The sequence below is a fragment of the Plectropomus leopardus genome, chromosome 17 (genome assembly GCF_008729295.1).
Source record: "Plectropomus leopardus isolate mb chromosome 17, YSFRI_Pleo_2.0, whole genome shotgun sequence".
Taxonomy (NCBI): Eukaryota; Metazoa; Chordata; class Actinopteri; order Perciformes; family Serranidae; genus Plectropomus; species Plectropomus leopardus.
Genome location: NC_056479.1, coordinates 6,446,200 through 6,467,005, shown reverse-complemented (window position 1 = coordinate 6,467,005; position 20,806 = coordinate 6,446,200). Strand labels below are relative to the sequence as shown.

Genomic DNA, 20,806 nt, shown 5'->3' with positions numbered 1-20,806 from the left:
AGCCCTGCAGATACAAAAACATGCCTCACCAGCTCACACAGTATTGTGTCATGTTTTTTTTTGCCAATGGCTTAAAAAATGACCCAAAAATTTAGAAATGATGTTTGTGATATGGTCATTTTAAACATCTGACATGATACAAGCCGTGATACATCAAATAAAATCGATAAATTGCACCATCACCCCCACCCCCCCCACCCCCCGCCCACACATTGTGTTGGTGTGAGTGTGTTGCTTCAGAAAGTGAAATATTTTGGTTTTATGTAACCTTTATTTATACAGATAATCTCATTGAGATACAGTCTCATTCTCACGAGAGGCTGTACTTGAGAACATACAATATAACGACAATTACTTCCAGACAGACAGATTTATCAGTATAGTACATAGAATATGGTTCAGGAAGTCCAGTATGAAAGCGAATTCAGACCACAAAACACTGCACAGCTGCTTATAATTCTATGAAAGAGGTTTTTACATCTTACCAGGACAGTAATTTTATTCTCAGACTCCACAATTGTGAGGTATGACTTCAGAACGTAATCTACCAGCAATGTATGCTTGCATGGATTTGATCGGCCAAAGAAGTGCATTTCAGGATGAATGCCTCACGGAAAAGGTTGAGTCAGGTTCAACCTATCCGCGGCGTGACCCTGCGTTGTTTTGCCGGAGGCCTCTGCGCCCAGACCTCCGCTCCTAATGAGGAGTCTGTGTTTTTGCCTAAGGTGCCGCAGTATCCCGGATTAAATCAGAATAACCCAGCTAGCATAATGAGAATTCCCCAAACCGGGATAAAGCTTCATTCTGAATTCCAAAACCAGGAATTGATGTTACATGATGATGCTTTCCGAATCATAACCTGGGAATTAGTGAAAACGCACTCCTCCGCAAAAAAACAATCAGGACCACGGGTCCGACAGTGGCTAACAAAAACACATAACTGCAGCTTTGATCTCCTTAATGACACGAACAGTGTTTGATGTACAGTCGAGCGCAGCACCTCTGTGTTTCCGGGCTGCTGAGCTTTCCGTCTCCGCCGGACCGCTGATGCACCGACGCGTTGACGGGTTGCTCGGGCTGGTTAAAAAAGGAGGACACAGGATCTGGTAGTACTTTTCAGCTGTCATACCAGGAGGTGCATCTTTTTTTAGGTAACCAACCCCATTCTCCTTTTAAAATGGGCGCTTAGAAGTTGAAAATTGCCAACATCAAGAGCTTCCTTGAATTAGGATGCCCCGCAATGCAAGTGTGTTATATAATGCCATGACTGGAGGGAGAGGAAAAGTAGAGCACAGGGGTAGAGATTAAAAAAGTTTCTGCATAAAAAGAGAAGGGGTGGGGGGGAGGAAGAGATGAGCATGAAAGGGAAAAGTGAGGGTGGAGGGATTGAGGGAGAGACAGAGGAGATAGAAATACAGTATAATGAAAAAGAGAAGGGGGATTAGGTCAGGCAGGAGCGAGGGTCCACTCCTACAGCGGGAGCAGCCTTGAGGCCCCGCAGGCTGCAGGAAGCTGGTCAATCCCTCTCCTCTCTCAAGGCTTCTCTCTTTTTTCATTTAGATAATGGAGCATTTTCTTAATTGGCAGAGCGCAGTTTAGGCCGAGGTTTGTTTGCCAACACGTCAGAGCAGAATTATTTCCACTACATTTACAGCACAGTGTTGCTCGGCGCTCTCATTAAAACCGCAGCCTCTTCCTGCCCAGATAGAGCTTTCTGTGGAAGTCTGCAGAAAGAGGCCAAACACCACAGCAGCAAAAAAAAAAGGGGGTGGGGGGGTGGGGGGTATAACACATTTATCTCCTATCTCACCATCCCCAGCCAGCTTGTAAAGGAAGAGACAGAAACTTCTCTATCTGTTTACTGTTATTGTTTTTCTCCAATCATAAACCTTTACTTCTGTGTGCCTCATCCTCCTTCTCTCTTATCAAAAGAGTTATGCATTGAGCTTCGCATGATCTGTATCTTTAAATTTGATTGAGGGTATTTGCAGGGGGTGTTATTGGATTTCGGTGTTATTGTCTCACCTTTTTCCCTCTGTGTTTTTAATGTTGGGATGGATATCCGCTCCAGCAGCACTGATCTCACTGTTCTGCTCATTAGTCTTGGATTCGCAGAGCCCGGCGCTTCGCAACAATAAGACATGCACTTCTGTAGTCCGGCTATTACTGAGTTTAACAATGTGCACCAGCCAGAAAAGTCCATTATTTCTGCAGCTCATCATCTCAAGCATCCACACGAAACAAAGGGTCTGTGAAACTGCTTCATTGCAAAGGGCCATCTATCACTTAAGTCAGGAGCAGAGACTAAAAAACATATGTGGTGCAGACACCACGTACTGTGTTTTCTGTAAAAGCATATGGAGGAATGTGAGTTTCCTCAATAACACTTGGATTGGTTTTAAACTTTTTTAATAGACAAACTGTGAGTATTTAAAACAGTAAAACCAAAAGGTGGAATCAAATTATTGGTTTCTTAATCTCTTATAGGAAATGTCCTGATTTTGTTAGTTTTAGACATAATTTCATGTTGCCCAAACTATTTCAGAGCCAGGGATTTTTTTAAATTTTTTTTATGACAACAAAAGTTTCTAGTTATAATGTGAAAATGTCTTGTCAAAACACAAAAATATCTTCTAACAGCTAGAGTTTCTTGTCATAACATGAAAACTTCCAGTCAAAACTTTGTTATAACATGAAAATATAGTATAAAATTTTTTTTAAAAAAAATCATCCTGTTATAACTGTTATAAAAGTGTCTTGCTGTGAAAATAAATTGTAAAAATGTGGAGAAAAAAAACCCCATCTTGTTACAATAAGAAACCTTTCATGTTCTTACCTTATACTGATTTTTTTTTTCACTGGCCTGGCAGTTTTATGTCTCTGTATATTTGAGATTTCAAAGAGGTGCATTAAAAAATGTGTTAAGTATCCTCATTTTGGCAAAAAAAAAAAAAATCCAAATAACACTGTAGAAACAAAGGCAGGGGTAGCGAGCGAAAGGAGAGCTCATAAAGTGAGGCACAGGTTAATGTTTAAAGTAGGAAATTGGAGCTTGGAGAGGGAGCAGCTGCTGGTTTAACAGACCTGTCATTGGAATCAAAGGCCCTAATCAAAATTTTATCAATTAATTGATCTTTCCTCTTGTGCTTTGCCATGAGTGCAATTGAGATTCCCCCTGACTCTTGCCCCTCCAACAGCGAGCCATGCTCTACAACATAAACTGTGTTCATTAGCTATGATCAAGGAATTCTCTAATCCGAGCTGAGATGTGATATGATGGCTGTTTCCCCCCTGACTTAGTTGGTTTGCAGGACAACTCTCCCCAGTCGCCTTCCCAGCCGCACTGGTGAACTCGTTCGTCTTTCATGCTGCTCGTAGGAATCAAACAATGTACTTGGACTTTAATCACAGCTAAAGTTCTAACGCTTGCCTCCTGTTGTGTGTTTCTCGCAGGGTAACCAAGAGGCCACCAACCCCCCAGAAGCGATGGCCCAGCCGTACACCCCAGCCCAGTACCCACCTCCCCCACAGAATGGCATCCCCGCAGAGTTTGCGGCACCGCACCCGCTCCCAACGCAGGACTACACCGGGCAGAGCCGGGTTCCTGAACACGCCATGACCCTCTATACGCCCACACAGACGCACAGCGAGCCGGCCGGCACTGACAACAGCACGCCAGCCATCACCGCCACCACGACCGCACCGGTCAGTGTCCTTCATCACCTGCAAACACTGTTCTCAACACGCTGTCAGCAAGTAAAATACATTATTATCACTCTTTTACCTTTTCTTTTTTATAATTAAATGTTAACAGCAATTCAACATTGCCAAATTGTGATTTCTGATATTTTTACCATTAAAAGGATAGTTCAGATCTTTTTGAAGTGGGGTTGTAAGAGTTGCTTGTCCATAGTCTGTATTATTACATACAATGCATGGCAGTCAGTGCGCTCCCAAGTTGGAGAAGCAGGCTGGAGAACCGCCACGGAGCTAAGCAATGTACTGCAGCGGATGGGGGCAGCAGTAAAATGTTTTTTAGCCACCAAAATTAACAATAACAGTTTAAGTGTATGCTATATTAAGAATATTTTCACGGCTTTACCTTGATACAGACAGCCCAAGTCGCTGGTCTACCAGCGCCTCAATCAGTGAGGGGTTTTTTTGTGTGTGTGTGTTGTGTGACTTTGGTGAATCCAAACTTACCGTTTTAAGTCAAACAATAACAAAAACAAACCAACTGATCAAGGGAGCGTCAGATCAGGAGCTCCTTAGTTCAGCGATGTTAAATCACTGTTTTTCTCAATGCAGTCTGGTGGCTTTAAAGAGATTATAACGGCTTTAGTTCCCCTTTTAAATTGTTGTGAGGCCAAAGTAAAGAGGTGAAAATTGTTCTAATCATAGCGTACATTAAACTGATTTTTTTAGGTGTTATATTATATTAGTTGGGGCTTTTTTTAGGTGGCTTAAATTAGTTTTGCTGCTGACCCTTATAAAACGCAGTACATTACTGAACTTCAGTGGCAGTACTCCTGCCTGCTTCTCCAAACTGGGGGCTTGCCATCTACTGTATGTAATACACAGACTATGGAAAATGACATTATACCACCCCGCTTCAAAAGATGTGAACTATCCCTTTAAAGGTATACTATGCAGGATTGTAGATTACAATATGTAAAAAAAAGCTGGCCAGCGAAAGCAAAAGTAAAAACCAGCTGCAGATTCACTCTCATTTTCGGCCTCTCATTTTTGCGTTTTTTATGTGGTGTCTCTTGAATGCCTGCTGCTTACAGTCTGGTACCTGGTCACTACTTTTTATAAAGGCCTGACCTCACCAGAGCACTCTGGGGGCACATTCCCATAAATGTTGTAAACGCAGAAACAAGAGGAAAATAAGAAAATCCAGGCAAAGGGCAGAGTGTCTGCAGATAAATACACCACCACACACTTCTGGTGGGTCACAAGTGATGATTGAGAGAGATTACTTCAATTTGAGTCAAAGCATTTTTAAGGTAAATCCTGCATGGTATATCTTCATCAAAAGAGAGAAACGTCAACATGATGGTGGCTTCTATATCACACCACTTTACCAGTTTGACACTAAAGCTAAGTTTTACCATTTATTGCTACTTGTTTCCCCTCCCTGACTGTTGTTTCACATAGGAAAGTCTTTTTTTTTATCGTTTTTCACTCTTTCCATTGTCTGCCATTTCCTGAAGCCTGAAAGCTACAGCAAAATCTGTGCTGGAAGAAATCTGCACTCTTCCTTTATTTGTGCCATAAAGCAACATTTCTCTGTGTTGTACAGAAACACAGAACATTCCCAGATTTGCCCTAAATTCAACTCGGTTGCACACAGCATTCAAAGCACCTTGGAGGATACATACAGTATCATGCCATCGGTTTAATACTGAAAGTATATAGCCTTAATACTCCCACAAAATTAAAATGATCAATGAATTAATAATGATTACACCATCAATTATACATTGCATAAATTATAATATTATGCAGTTATACATGATTTTAACCAAGGTATGTCAAAAAAAGGCTGCAGATGCAAATGTGTTCCCTGCATTTTATTATAATATGCTGTATATTTAAATGTATAATTATAGCTCCATAATGTTTACCCAGAGTTACATTTGGAAACTTCCCAGTTATGCTTGTAATGTTGTGATGGAGTACATCAAAGCCCCCACCCTAGATATATATACCATAAAAAGTGATTTTCTTTTTTTTTTTTCTTTCAGTTGACAGTTCAGATGTTCCCGGCATCACAAACACACAAAAAATGACCTGTCTTAGTAAAAGTATGGGTTGAGAGTAAAAGTAATACAGTGAGTGAGTTTAACAGCACTAATCATTAGTAAGCAGCCGAAGACTTTGATGTCATGGCAGTGCTTTGTGCTTGACGTGGGAGGTGAATTTGGTTGAAAATATGCTCATAAAATGAAAGTGCATTTCTGAAGAGCCATTTGGGGCTCTCTAAAAAACATGTAAGCCCGCGCTGTTTTATTTATTTGCGTGAAGGAGATGTGACATGCTGTAGACATGAATGATTCAGGATCTTTGAAACGAGGACACGCCCTTCTCCCCTGATCTTTTCAGTCAGTTAGAGGAGCAGAAGAGAGACGCAACTTTTCTCGACCGGCCAACTTCAGTTCAGTCATATCGGCTGATTATTTCTAACTGCATCCAAATGTTTGAGACATTCCTTCAAACTTAACCCATTCAGATCTCCCGTCCATTCCAATGAACATGACTTTTTGAGTTGATTGATTTTCTAACAATACAATCAGCTTTAAATGCATCCTTTTGATTATATTTACAGAATATTCATTTTGGAGGTTGTCCACATACCGTTTTTAGGAGAAATTTTATAAATGGAGGATATTTTGATTCACAATGATAAAAACAATAAAAATATATGTGTAATGTGTTTAAACACATCATTTTATTCATTTATATGAGTTAAGGATCTATCGTTACAATATTTTTTTTGTGTTTGGTAAATAATTGGGTTCTGAACGGGTTAAGACATTATCGTCTGCGTAGCTGTGCCAGCACCTGATTATACTCTCATTTTCCCCTCACCATGAGATTGCAGATGTTTAAAATATTGGCAGTCCTAGTGGAAAAACAAACCCCTGGCAATGCTGCATGTGGAGATACACGGCTTGGGACTGAGTGAAATTCTAAATTATATATTATACATTTCATTCTTGTGTACTGATACTCTGATATGAAATACCTTGACCTGGGATTTACCTTCACAAGAGGCAGATGCAGATAAAAGGGAGGAAGACTTAGCTGCAAACTTTGGAGACGTGTCTAGAAAGACGGATAATGCTGGCAGAGATGAAAAAAATAAGACCTTCAGACCTTCTTTTCTCCTTTAGCATGAAAACACCTGCTGGGAGAGGTCGCAGCGAGGCCACAGCCCTCCTGAGAGAGATCTGGGTCACTCATAAAGAGCATTGTTAATAACTCCATTTGCCGAGCTCCACAATTACCGCGTGGCTACGGACATTTGGTGGCGGAAAAGTGCTTATACGGCAGAAGCGGAGCCATTGCACCGCATGGTGTATTACCGTCAGCCTGTAATGTAGCAATGTTTGATTTGAAGATTTGTGTGACGCTCTCCAACTGCTCCGTGGTTATGCGCTGCACTTACAGTAATGGCTGACACACAAGAGAGTTTAAAGTGAGGAGAGACTTGGCAGGAGGTTCAGCCTCCTCCTCCTTCCTCCCCCCGACACTGTACACCACTCCTCTGCTCGCTATCTCTCACTGCCTCCTCTCTCCCTCTCTCTCCATTTCGCATTTGATTTCATTTCATCTGCTCACCCGCTGTGAAGAAAGCCCAGAGATGGTGGCCATGGAGAGATGAGAGCTTGCCTTGCTTTTCCTTCATGCTTCTCCTCTCTTGCGCCGTCCCTGCTTTCCTCCATCGTCATTCTCTGCATCCACGCTCTCCCACACTTCCACCCATCTTTTCTCAGGGAGGACAGAGGGATGAGATTAGTGGGGTGTAAACAGAGAGTCTAATCCTCAGGGGCCGCTGGTGTAGTGTCGCCCACCGCTGAGTTCCCCAGCTTTAATGACAGACCCAGCCTGTTTGCTCTGGGTGCCACAGACGGGCCCTGGTGCCTTTGATTAGGGCACCCTGCAGAAACACAGATTGAGGGAGCAGATCAGCTACTCACTGCGACTCCCCCCCCCCCCCTCCTCCCTAGGCTCGACTCTGCTGTGCTCAGCTCCTCTACCCCACGAAGACGCTTTACTCTGCACATCTTCTCGACTTAAAGACTTAAAAAGAGTCAAGAGAGAGTGAAAATTCAGTGAAACGTATGGATTCTGTGCGAATTCCCCGCAGAGAACGGGGAGTGTGTATGTTTTAATGAGGCGTGGGGACTCTCTTTGCTTCTCCTCTCTGTTTTCTGTCTGTGTCTACCAGTCCCTTGTCTATACTGGGAAGGTGGCGTTGTCCAGAGCCAGACCTCTGGGACCTCGCTCTGTGCCATGTTCAAACAAGCGGACTTGAAAGCAGGCGACTTGAGGAAGAGAGGCAGCCCCCAACTTTTTCTCCAAATCCTTAGAGATGAGGGTAGCAGAGGGCTGCCAGGGAGCTCTGCTGGAGAAAAAAAAATAGAAAAAAACTGAGCTCGTTATCTGGCTCAGTTCAAATAGTCTGAGGTTTGGTTGAATTTCATGAGTAATCATTCTCTTTTCAGATAACAAATTAAGGCAGTGGCGTTAGGGCAGCACTCAATTCCAGATTTTTCACAGCCCGTGTCAGCGGCATGAAGACTTTCCAAAGGGTATTCTGGGGGACTGTGATAACATAGACGCACACACACGCGAACACACAAGGGCATGCAGAAAAACACGGGCGAGCACATGCAAACATTCATACATCCACGCGCACACACTCTGTCCTCTCTCTCGTGGGCTGTGTGCAAGGGATTGAAACTCCACCAGGGTGTAGCTTTCAGAGGCGGTGCTGATGGCAGCATGCAGGCGGCCATTAAAAAGAGGATGACTGTGTTATCTGGAGGTGGGAGGAGCCAGTGATATTCCACCGCTGTAAATTCCCATTTTATAGATGTAGATACCTGCAATGCTCCTCAACATAAAAACTCTCCTGGCAAATTTAAAGGAAGCTGGTGTTATTCTGTATTTCTCTCCTTGTCAACAAATCCCATGAAAAGACTAAACTAACAAGGTGTTTTTCCATCTCTAAAATTTTTCTGACTTCTCTACCCTCTAAATCTTTAAAAACAGCTCACAAAGTTTCAATTTAATAAAAAAAAAGACTCTTTTGGAAAACCTGCTCACTGTAGTGTTTATCAAACAAACTGGGAAAAATAGTGCATTTTTCAGGGACTATTTTCAGTGGCGGATTAATCTACATTTAGTGCTCTAATGAGTATTTGTGGCAGCGGGACGGTGTATGTAGAAGTGCGTCCAAATAAACTGAAGTGTGTGTGTTCATGGTAATGAAGAAACATGTCAGCCAGTGCAACAGTGTGGCTTATTGATGTGTTTTTGGGCAACTATTGAGCTTTATGGCACAGAGGAAGAAGTTATATCAGGCTTTGATACACACAAGATACTTGTTAGTAAGGTTGTTGCCTTGTTAGGTCTTTCAGTGGGATCTGTTGACTATAAAAACAACTATAGAACACCAGTATTAAAGTGTTACAGATACTATAGGTTGATGATAGTCCATTAATTTTAACTGTTTCATGTTTCTTTCAGTGAAATCATTCTCAGCCACAAATAAGAGCCTGTCATTGATTGTTGCAGTTGGGACCAGGCCCCCAGGAAGGCCACCAAGCTTTTAAGACAATATATCATAGTGGCCAAAAGTAAAACTACACCGTCGTCTGTCACATGATGCCATAGGGCCCAAAAACACTTTTCCCTATAGACATAAAGTTGTCTGTATATCAGTGGATACATTGTTTTGAGCGTCGAAACCCCTGTAAAATTACTCATTTCACGAACAGGATTTGATCCATTAAGTCCAATAAGATTTTGAAAGTCTAGAAGAGATGTAAGATGGAATCATTTTAACCCAATTCAAGTGAGCAGAGCGCTAAACCGGAAGTCAGCATTCAGCTGCTGAAAGTCTCTAGTGCGCATTTTCTGTGGGCCCCATAATGCGAAAGATCCAGATAAATACATACCCCTGTAATGGAGCATTTTTGACTTTACGAAGCACTGAACAACTTCCATAGGAATAAACAGAGGCCTGCCAGCACACAGCTCTGAACATGGAGGTGTCTGAGCCGGCGGCTAGCAACTACAGCTACAGTGCTGACAGAGCCAACAGTGTTTAGCAGGGGACAAGCAGTAATTGCTGCATTAGCACTGTGCAGAACGCTGGTGATTAGATAGACAATGGGATACATACACAGGGACTCACATGCACATGTAGCTGGACAGTCCACCACAAAAACAAAAACAAAAAACAGAGAAGCTCAGATTACAACACAAACATAACGGTAGCACTACTTCATTCTCTGTTCAGCATGCCATTACTCCACTATGCCTCTGCAAAGCAAATAGTGGTTTGCTGCTATATTAATGCTCTGAATATTGTAAAGAGCTCCTTTAAGATCACTAATGCTTCTTACTGTAATGCACCCGTAATTGACTTCTCTTTCTTTTTATTTCTGTCCACACTTTTAATCAAAGAAACAGATATTTTCAAATACAGTTATTAATCTTTTGTATTGACGACTAAAGTGGGAGAGTTTAATGTCCATCCAAGCCATATTGGTGCTCCAACTGTCAATCTCCTAAAATTGTCTACACAGATAGTGTTACAGTTCAGTGCTGTCACCAGAACGCCCAAAATAACTCTTCTACCTTTCTACATTTTATATGAATCAGGGGGAGGAGGGTGGAGGCGGCCCTTCCACTCCACACACCCCACTCTCTCGGGTGATGGAGAGGATATATTTGCTGCTTCTTTAGAAAAAGAAAACAAACATTGGAGGGCCGGGAGAGGAAAATAATGAATTAAAACTCAGGCATTATAATTCTTGTGAGCGAAGACTCAGTATCCCCCCCTATTTAATCGGATGTAATCTACCTGCTTGGCAGCATTCCAATCAGATAGTTTCAATTATGCTCTTGTAATGCCACTCTGTGAGGAGGGGGAAAGTGCTGAGCAGAGCACTTTGCAGGCGATTTGCAAATAACAGCAAGGGAGTCTTTTAGAGAAATGACTGAACAGGAAGCTGGAGAGTTGCTGGAGTTGACAGCTCTCTCACTCTCTGGTTTGCTGGCTTTTGGCGGTGACGGCGTGTTTTGCATCCCACCTCCTCCTCCTCCCCGTGACAGCAGCTGTCGGGACAGTAAAGTGCCACTGAAGGTGGCCTCCTATGGTAATACGGAGGTAATTATTTTCCACTGCAAAACCACCATCTCACAACCAGGCAGGCAGGTTGGAGCCACAGGAGCGGCGCGCGGAGGCAGGCATCCCGGATCTCAGTGACACTCCAAGTTATTGAGTTAGTAGGATGCAGTCTGGTGTGCTCGGGAGTCAGCAATTCAGTATTTGTGTTCTCCGTATGTGTATTTGCCCCCGATGTCAGCGTGCTGCCGGCCTGTCTGAGCACCGAGTGAAAGTTAATCTGGATGTTTGCAAACACGCGACTGCGCTCGCCATGATAAAAAGCCAGACAGACAGAGCTGGAGGACAGCGGTGCTCAGTAGTCTGGCAACATACGCTAAAGGTCGATAGTGTCATGTGTGACCGATGAAACAGATTGACCCGCAGGGCTCTGGTACCTTGTCACCCTCCACGGTCCCAGCATCTGTCTGCAATGTGTCACCCCCGGGGCCCAACATGGCTACTCAGGCTATTAACCTCCAGCGCGCGAGGACACGGCCGAGTTAAGACCCCTCCGCCCGTCTCTCTCAGTCACAAATCCACTCCTTACCAGCCGGCCGGCCAGCTCGGTGCATTTTCCGGCTGCTGTGTCCTTCGCCACTTGTTACCCTCTGGTCCGGAAGCCGTCAAGCCCAGGCGGGACTTAGGATGCCGCCACCAACCTGCCCTACCTGGATGGCTGCAGGGGAGACAAAGTGGGACCTTGAATCAAACAACTGTCACTGTTAACAATGTATGTCACCATCCCGGAATGGGCCATAAAAACCAAATAAATGACGGCCATTACAGTGGAGATTGTGATTATGATAATGAGAATAATAAAGGCGATCATCATTACGATCATGATGATAATGATAATACTGTGATGATGAATTATAATGAATAAATCCCTACCCCATTTCCTAAATGGTGGGAAATGTATCACTAAGAGTGGCCTGCAGCCGTGTGACAGCCTCCGAGCGGGGCGAGGGTTATCAGTGTGTGCGCGTGTGCGTGTGTCATTTGAACCGTTTGTACTCCGGCAACAACCTACTCCCTTTTCACGTCTGTATCTCAGTACAAGATTGTGTCTGTGTATGTGACTTCCCCAGCAAGTGTATAGTGTGTTTGCCATGCTCCAAGAGCACTTCCCAGGAGACCTTGCAGTTTACAAATCACATTCAAACAGCTTTTGTGCTCAATATCTGCCACTTCCACTCTCTCGTTTCTCAGCCTCCCCTCCACTATGTGTTTCTCAATTTAGTCCCTTTCTGAGTCACCCGCACTAAATCAGGGTTCATTTTTGTTCATTTTAATCATCGTAGAATGGAGGCTGTTCCCGCCAAAAAGACAACAACACTGTCTGTTTGTTCAAATGCGACAAACAACCTTGATGTTGTCTTGATGAGTGACCTCCTGTGGTCATGCAAGTAATTTCTGTCCTCTCAGAAGCGTTAGAAGTAGATTAGGTTTTTTGTATGACTATGACACCACTTCTTTGCAACTCACTTCCTGTCTCTGACCAACAGTTAACATTTATACTTTTTAACCATGACATAGTTTGCTTTATCTGCGGAGAAATGCCAGTTTGTGGTTTTTACATGCTGATCTTTCTTGACAAACAGTGGTTTGTCTGTGTGCTCAGGGCTTCTGTGTAGTGTACAGATACAATTGGTACATACAGACTTCAGTATAGGTCTCACGCAACACTGTACCAAACCTAGCAACTTTACTGTGATAACAAGACCACTAGACTCGGCTGTTGTTTGGCTAAAAATAGCAAGTTGTTGCTTATCCATTGTATTTATGTATGGATTAGCAATGTCAGTTTTTTGCTAATTTTGCTTTAGATAGACGGACACCCATTAACTGGTAACTTACAGGTTGATTTTTAAGAAAAAGAAAAAAGAATTCACCTAATGACATGAGATACAAGAGGCCTCTCATTTTATTCAGGTGCTCCATCAACTCACTGAGCTTTAATAACACATGTCAAAGTGCTATCCATTTAAAGTTAGTGATTTTTCTTATTGTAAATGTCTTGCCTTTTATTTTATTTCCTGTTACTTTTGCTGACAGAGTCAGTTAGCTGTGTTAATATGTCAAGATATAGTACCCACTGTCCGCTCTCTAGTTTTTACTGTTTAGCAAACGTTAGCCTTGGCTCACACTACCAGGGCAAGTTGGGAGCCAACTAGCTGTGCAACTCATTTGGTTATTACCGCTAGCAACGCTGTACTAGTGATGGCACAGTGTCGCTGCAGAAACATGGTTTCCACCCTCTGGTCTTGCTCCAAATGGCCCGAGTGAGCAAGTGGCTTCATTTTCGAGCCGTAAAGCCTCTTCAGCATTGCTTTTAACTGCAGTAGCACCACTAGCAATGCCGACACTGCTAATGGCACTAACAGAGGTAACAGTTGCAAGGCTAAAGGGGCTTTGCAGCTCAAAATTGAGCCTCTTACTAAGGGGGTCAACCCCTGGGTAAAACTGGAGAGAAGGCACAGTGTTTCCTTAGCAATGCTGTTGGGTCGGGATGGCTTTACAAACAGTAAAATTAGCTATCTAAGGTTACCCTCGACCAGACCAGAGTGGTGTGCTGTTCAGTAAACTGAGGAGTAGAAAAGTTAACATTTAGACAAACATACATAACCAGTCAAAAAAATTCTCGTCAGTTAACCGTTGGCATCCTTGCCAGGGTTTGCCAATAAAATATTTGTTAATTTGTCAACATTAGCAGTGCAAGAAAGATCAAGGTTAGTGCTTTCAATATTTATGCTAAGCTAGGCTAATTACCTCTTGACTGTAATTCCACATTAATACATGAGAGTGTTGCTGATCTTGTGGTTTTTCTGAAAGAAAGCAAATAATCATACCTTCATGTTATTTTGTTTTTTATTATTGAATTAAATAGCTTTTCAAAATGAGCTAATCCTGAACTACATAGATGGCATGGCGCAAAACATGTAGGCCATGTTTGTATAAATAATTTGCGCTACATTTAACTGCATTTTGAAAGACACTAACCAGTGACCTATTTTTCCCGAATATGAGGACATGTAAGGATAGACTTATCCCACAATGCTTTATAAAAGAGAGGATGAAATATGCTGTTGACCAGTAAGGTTTGTCTGCAGGAAATACATCAGCAAAAGAAACTGCCTCAAAAACAAGGTCCATCTAAACAGACAAGCCAGCAGGCCCCTCAGTGAGATCCATCACCGGTGTCACAGGGAGAAACAAGTGGAATTTGTCATTGACATCAGACACGTCATTTATATAGAAATGTCAGCATAGCATTCGCATAATGATGGAAACAACAACGCTGAGGGCTTTGGGCATCGCACTCTGATGGCTGTGTGCAAACGTCACCAATAATGTGTCTTTAGTCTAGACATGTCAGGGCTCTGTGGGATCTATATCCACGCCTTTTTGTCAGCGCCTTCAATCTTCCCCGTTGCTCAAGAGCTAAGTGCAAGAGATTAATAAGTGGATTTGTAATGCACAACCTCAGGTTTGACACTATAAGTCATCGGCTGTTTATCGCTTTGGCTTTCTTGCTGGATTGAAAAATGGCAGACGCTGAGTAAGTTAGTTAGCCACCCTGCACCCCGCCTCCCTCCTATTTCAAACCCCCCTCTTGTTCTTCAGCACCGGGAGGTACAGTATACTGTAGCAGCTAATGAGCAGCTTGTGTCTTTTCTGTTTGTTTCCCTCTGGCAGACAGATGATGTGACGCAAACAGAGGGCTCTCAGCAGCTCCAGCTCCAGCACTCAGACTCTTCAGAGAAGCAGCAGCCCAAAAGGTTACATGTCTCCAACATTCCCTTCCGCTTCCGGGACCCTGACCTAAGGCAAATGTTTGGGGTGAGTACCTTAAAGCAAAATTCTGATACATTACAACAACTATAGCCTTTTTTTGTATGTATGGCCTTTTTCTATTGGGTAAAGTGGAAGCAGACAACCTTTCATTCTCTAGTGTTTTCAAGTGGTCTTATTGTTTTTGTCCCTGTCACGAAGACGACCCGATCACTTTGTGTTTTCCCCAGTTTCCACAGTTACTTTGGTTGTTCCACTGTCTCCCATTTGAGCTATAGGGCATAGTAACTGCAAAGAACTTAGTTTGATACTTTGGGCCGGGCAATATGTAAAAAATCAGATATCATATTTTTGACCATAGACCTCAATATCAATACAATTAGACTTTTGATAGATAATCATCAGTAATGTGGAGATAGTGGCTAAATGGGTAAAAAAAAAAATAACTAGAGAGAGAGAATCTCACCTTCATGTATTTTTCAAATGGAGACGTTTTACTTATAAATCCATTAAAATGTGTTTCATGTTTCAATTGTAGTAATAAAACATTGGTTCATCCAAACAAAAAAACCTTCTTTTTTCACTCCTTTCAGGGTAATTGTTACTAATAATAGTAATAACTCTATAATACTGTAATGCTGTGGAACCACAATATATTCTGTCACAGTTATTGTAGAGTGAAACTCTCATACTGTAGCAACCCTACAGTGGATACAGTCTTTTACTGTAAACTCTAAACAATCTAACATAAAATAGAAAAAGATTTAAATATTTATTAAAAAATAGTTGTCAGTTAATTTTCTGTCAGCTAATTGATTAATCGACTAACTATTTCAGCTGTTCTTGTACTAAATGTCGGGTAGTTCAGTTGATCACAAAATATCATATTTTATAAACTAAAGTTTTAACAAACTTCCTGATAAATATTACTTAAATAATACCAATACTTTCCTCTGGAATGTAGTTAAGTTGAAATATAAAGTGGCATGAAAAAAAAGACTCTTAAGTACATGTACCTCTAATCCGCACTGAGGCACAGAACTTGAGTAAATGTACTTAGTTACATCTCACCACTGGCACTTGTTTGGAAACATAATTGCATAACAAAAGCAATGCTTATAGGCATCCAATCTAAACACAGATGGTGTCAGTATTCCATAGTCATTAGACTGTGCAATCAACATTTAGTTTGAGTTAAAGGAAAAGAAAAAGTCTGCTTCCACTTTAAGGTAATTCTAAACATGCTGAGTTAATTCCTGTGATCTGGCAACATGGTGACAAAGAAACAACATCAGAAATACAAGCATGCAGGTGACCAGACCCCCAGATGTTGGTTATCATTTTCATTGCCAGGTATAAGCACTGGAGGCGTCCCACCGCACCTAAAACAAAGAGCACCTGCGCTAACGCCAGAAGGAATTATTACACTTTTATAAAATAAAATGTGCAGGTTTTAAACAAAATGAGCAGTGGGGTTAAATCACAAAACAAAGGTTCTGATTTTTTTAATGATGATCTGATTGCTTGAGACAGCATCTAGTAACTGGCATCTGGTAACTCCATTTTCAGGGAAAAAGAAAGCCTCCTGAGTTTCTACAAGTTGGGAAAAGTAAAGAAAAACAGCCCAATCAGTCACAATCAGGTGCTGATGGCTGAGAAAAAAAAATAAAAAAATCACTGCTACTCTGACACCAGACCGGAGTTAGTTGAGATATGGAACGGTGATCATTTGACCGTTCATCTTTGTCCTCTCCCCTCTCTGGCGAAAACTGAGGTTGATTTAAAACCCGATCAAATTGATGTGCTCCAGTTGCTTCCCCTGCCCGACTTCTTTTTAGCAATGTTGCCGTGTCCCCAGTCTCAGCAATTAACTTGATGAGAACAATAGTATTACAAAAGGAATGGTGGCCAAATTTGAAAAAAGAAAACATAGAACAAACCTTAATTTCTTTTATCTTGGTCATTAGCAGTGGTCAGCTGCAGACAAATGCAATCAGATTACATATCAGCACACAGAAGGTCCTCAACGGAAATTCCCTCTTTCTCTCTCCGTCTCTTGCCCAATTAATGAGGCAATGAATAGTTCAACAGCTCACCCTTGTGTCTCACAAAAGCCTCAATAAGAATTGAACCATACATCCCCAATTCAATAACCATAATGGATCTGAATGGAAACGATTGCCAAAAATGTACTTTAAATGTTATGCGCTAATTGGACCATTAGAACCCAGAGGCGTTAATTCTCGTCGTTATGAAGACAACATCCAGCTGATGATATTAATTACTCAAGAGCCCTGGCTGTGGCTTTATAAATTGCAGACAACATGGCTGCTCTCTCTCTCTCTCTCTCTCTCTCTCTCTCTCTCTCTCTCTCTCTCTCTCTCTCTCTCTCTCTCTCTCTCTCTCCCTCTGATTGTTGGCTTTATTGTTCCCAGCTCTGGTGCAGGTCGTGTGGAATCCAAATCGCCTCAGTAATTAGCTCCGAGGCTTTGTGTGCCTGGCCGACGCATGCAGATATACGATACAAAATTGATCACAGCCCACCCAGTCCCCCTCAATCACCGGTTCACCCACGAGTTGCCCGGTCCTTCCTGCTACATGCCCCCCTTCCCCCTCCTCTTCCCTACTTGGTGGTTGGCATAGTAGAGGATTGTGGGATTGATTGTCTTGGGTTGAACTTGGCAAGGAGATAGCTGGTGCGCTCCACCCTCTGACATGGCCTCCACAATGGGCCTTTGTGTGATCAGTGTGTGCAAAGCCTCATCCCTCTAGCTCTAATGGCTTCTGGAGCGCCACCGGCTCAATACGCCATTACTGTTGCGCATGAGTGGAACCCACAGACATGCAGCGGGGAAGACAGAGGAGAGGTGCTGCACGGCCCACTAAAGAAGGCCCTTAAAGCAGAGCAAAGCCTCGCCAGGAGCTCTGAGAAACTCTCTCTGGTGACGGCATCAGCAGAAATCTTTGTAGCAGCACCCTAAAACAAGAGGGGAGGGCCTCAGACGCACCCTGCACGCCACAGGGTTAAGGGTGTGGAGAAACCTGTGAGCCTTTAACGAGGCGCTGAATGAAGGGCTCATTAGGACGACCACAGCGGACCTTAATCAGTAATTAGAAACTGTGATCTCTGAGAGCGAGCAAGTGCGGGGGAAATGAAAACACTCCAAGCGGCAGAGTGAGCTCTGCGCGGCGCCCATGCTGCGCTGCTTGAGGGTGCCCTCGTTTGTGCGACCGGGTTCTTCAGCAGTGCTTCTCTCGGCGCATGTAAGGGCTCTCACAGCATTCCCGGGAGCAATCAGGACCTCTGCCCTCCCCCCCATCCTGCTGTCACGCTGACTGCTGTGCCTGAGCATGCTACACACTGGCACTCTGCTGTTTGAATACACAGCGCTGCTGTAGCGTAATTATAGCTTTCTTGAGAGCTTAAAGATATTCAAGCAAATCAAAGGTGGAGGCGCAGTGGCCTCGATATTATGTGTTGCTTTCAAACTGGGAGGCTTAATGCGTAGGAGATACAATGTCTTGTAATTTCATTTAACAAAAAAGGCCACATTGTATCAAAGGACCATACCAGTGTGTTTAAGCAAACTGCAAATATTGTATACTTTACACCTCTGATGACTGTTTTTTTTTTATGCATGCTATACGTCAATGTCTTTTCTACTGTTACAGGCATCCTTTGGGTTCTGTTCATTTCTGCATAGATATCAAAAATCATGGGCGGGGCGCCTAATAGATCACCTGACCCCAGGCTATGTACAGAGCCTGTGTCCCCGCCACGGGTTCAATCTGTGGAGCTTTGCTGCATGTTGTCCTCTCTCTCCTCCTTTCATGCTTAAGACTTAGCCCTGACTTCCTAGGGGGGGTCTAGGCTAAATTTCAGGGGGTTTTTTTCTTTGTTTTTTTTGACACACAAGTTTATTTTGATGTTTTGGGGTTTTTTTGTTGTTTTTTTTTAATGCACTTGCATCTTTTGTGCCCTTTGAAACTTTTGTATTTTATTTCCAGAATTATTATGAATTTTGATGTTAACAGTAGTAGCAGTTGTTAGTAATTACTATTGAGAAAAAACAAAACAGTTACCTAACAGTTAAGTGTATCAATTTATGTTAACATTGGTGAAGTGTAACAAAGTACATTTATTCTAAACAGAATGACAAATCATTAGGTCAAAGATTTTTATCATTATTATTAGGACTACTCTTATTTTTGAAGCATATGTAGCCTATATATTTAGATCCAGGGCTATCTATAAAACATCTGCTTATAAAAATGACCATATCTCAAAAACTAAAAAAAAATGCATAGACATATTCTATATGGAGTTGTAAAGATACATATTTCTACATGTAAAAATATTTCGGATCTCTTGAAAATACACCAAGATATGACATAATAATTAGTAAAGATACCAACATATGCACTGGTTTACTGTTCTATGGCAGAGTTCAAGGGGTTAATAACCATAATGCAATTGAACCCATGTGGAAATAGCAATTGCAGGATGCCTAGAACGGCAGAAAAAAACACATTAAAATGTCTGAAATGTTGCGGCATGATTTGCAAGCTGTAATATAAGAATTAAATATGTAATAATGGTATGAAACATGCAAAACCTTTGGAATGCTCCTATAGCCTGTGAATGCTTTTCTCATGTATTTACGCTCTGATATTGGATTGTTTTAGTGGTCTGGGATGGATGCATGTAGCTGCAGCCTCTCACATGACGTCAGTCTCCCTTGTCCTCCCTCTGGAGACTCCTCCCATTGAAGCTATTGTTTATCGGTGCTGCTGATGCAGCTGTTTCTCTGTGTGTGTATGTGTGCGAGTGGGTGGGCGGGGATAGCGGCGCATGAGATCACTGGTGAGCAGCGAGCAGTCCCCAGCGCCATGTGGAAATCCACAAAGACGACTTCCTCTGAAACTAATTAATCGACGCCACAAGCCCATTACGCTCGGTTAAAACAATTAGCATCTGCACATTGCGTGGGGGAAGCATTGTCATCTCAGGCGAGAAAAGGGGCATCACGCTGGGATATAAATGCCTGTGTGTGCGATCGAGCCAACGCTTCCCATTCGAATCAATGAAGCTGAGCGCCATATGAGGCAGATGTGGGGATGGGATCTATGGAATCCTTTATATAGGGGAGGAGATACACCCGGCTGGTACAGGGGAGGTTTTTAATAACCAAGGCCTGTTTTTCCTCGTAACTCGTTAGGTCACCGCATAACCCTTTCAAGTGGGAGGGGACATGTGTTTTTTGCTAACCCATAAACTCTCACCTCCTCGAGCCCACTCCACTCACTTCAGCCAGATAATAGCCAGCTCCTCCTAACCCCTATTAGTGGCTCAGTCAAACGATCCATCCATTCCCATTGAGCGTCGACCACATGGAAGGCCCATTTCTTCCCTGTTGTGCCGAAATGAAGGCGATGCGGACCGCTTGACAGGGTAATTACTTTTAATGAAATAATACGGCCATTGTAGACAGCAATTAAAAGTCGCTCTCACTCCACTCATTAGAGGAACTTACAGTTTACTTTCATTCCTCTGTTTTCTAATGATCCGAAGGCAGGCCTTTTAAATCGAAAGGCTGGAGCATGTTAACCCCCGGGGACTGGCCCTTAGGTCCTGTTGACTGTGAGAGCACACAAACAAAGAGCGGAGGAGAGAATAGAGAAGAGACAGCGAGGAATATAAAAGGATAGGAGGGTGTATTCCGCAACTGATCTACCGAACTCTCCACAAGTCGGAGCCCAGTTATCCACACCGGAGACGAAGTTTTTCCCAGGTGATCATGAAGGTAGAGGGGTGTTGCATATCTCAACTTCAAAATATAATGCTTTTTTTGTGTCAAAACAAGCAAGCAAACAAACATCAGAAATGCTGATATGTAATCAAAGATCTAGTATTTCTACAGATGCTGTGATCTCATTTCATATAGCATTGATAGAAACACAAAAGCGCATTAAAGCGGCAGCTATGCGTTGTCTTTTTAAAGCCAGCCAGCTTCAAGAAGTGTTTGCCGAGCTAACAAATGCAAATTGACCACCATTTCCTCACAAAAGTAACATTTCCATATTGCCTTAATGGTTTTTCTTTCT

General features: G+C 42.7%; 1 protein-coding gene across 6 annotated transcripts in view; it reads left to right on the top strand.

The window, feature by feature from the left end:
* Positions 1–20,806, top strand: part of LOC121956111 (RNA binding protein fox-1 homolog 3-like) — a 546,203-nt gene that overhangs the window by 495,249 nt on the left and 30,148 nt on the right. For 4 of the 6 annotated variants that reach the window (XM_042504227.1, XM_042504225.1, XM_042504228.1 and 1 more), the window contains 2 exons: positions 3,454–3,705; positions 14,606–14,749. In XM_042504227.1, the coding sequence (XP_042360161.1) occupies positions 3,454–3,705; positions 14,606–14,749 (396 nt within the window). Of the gene's footprint in view, positions 1–3,453; positions 3,757–14,605; positions 14,750–20,806 lie in introns of all 6 variants that reach the window. The other 2 variants (XM_042504222.1, XM_042504223.1) reach the window with 1 other exon arrangement.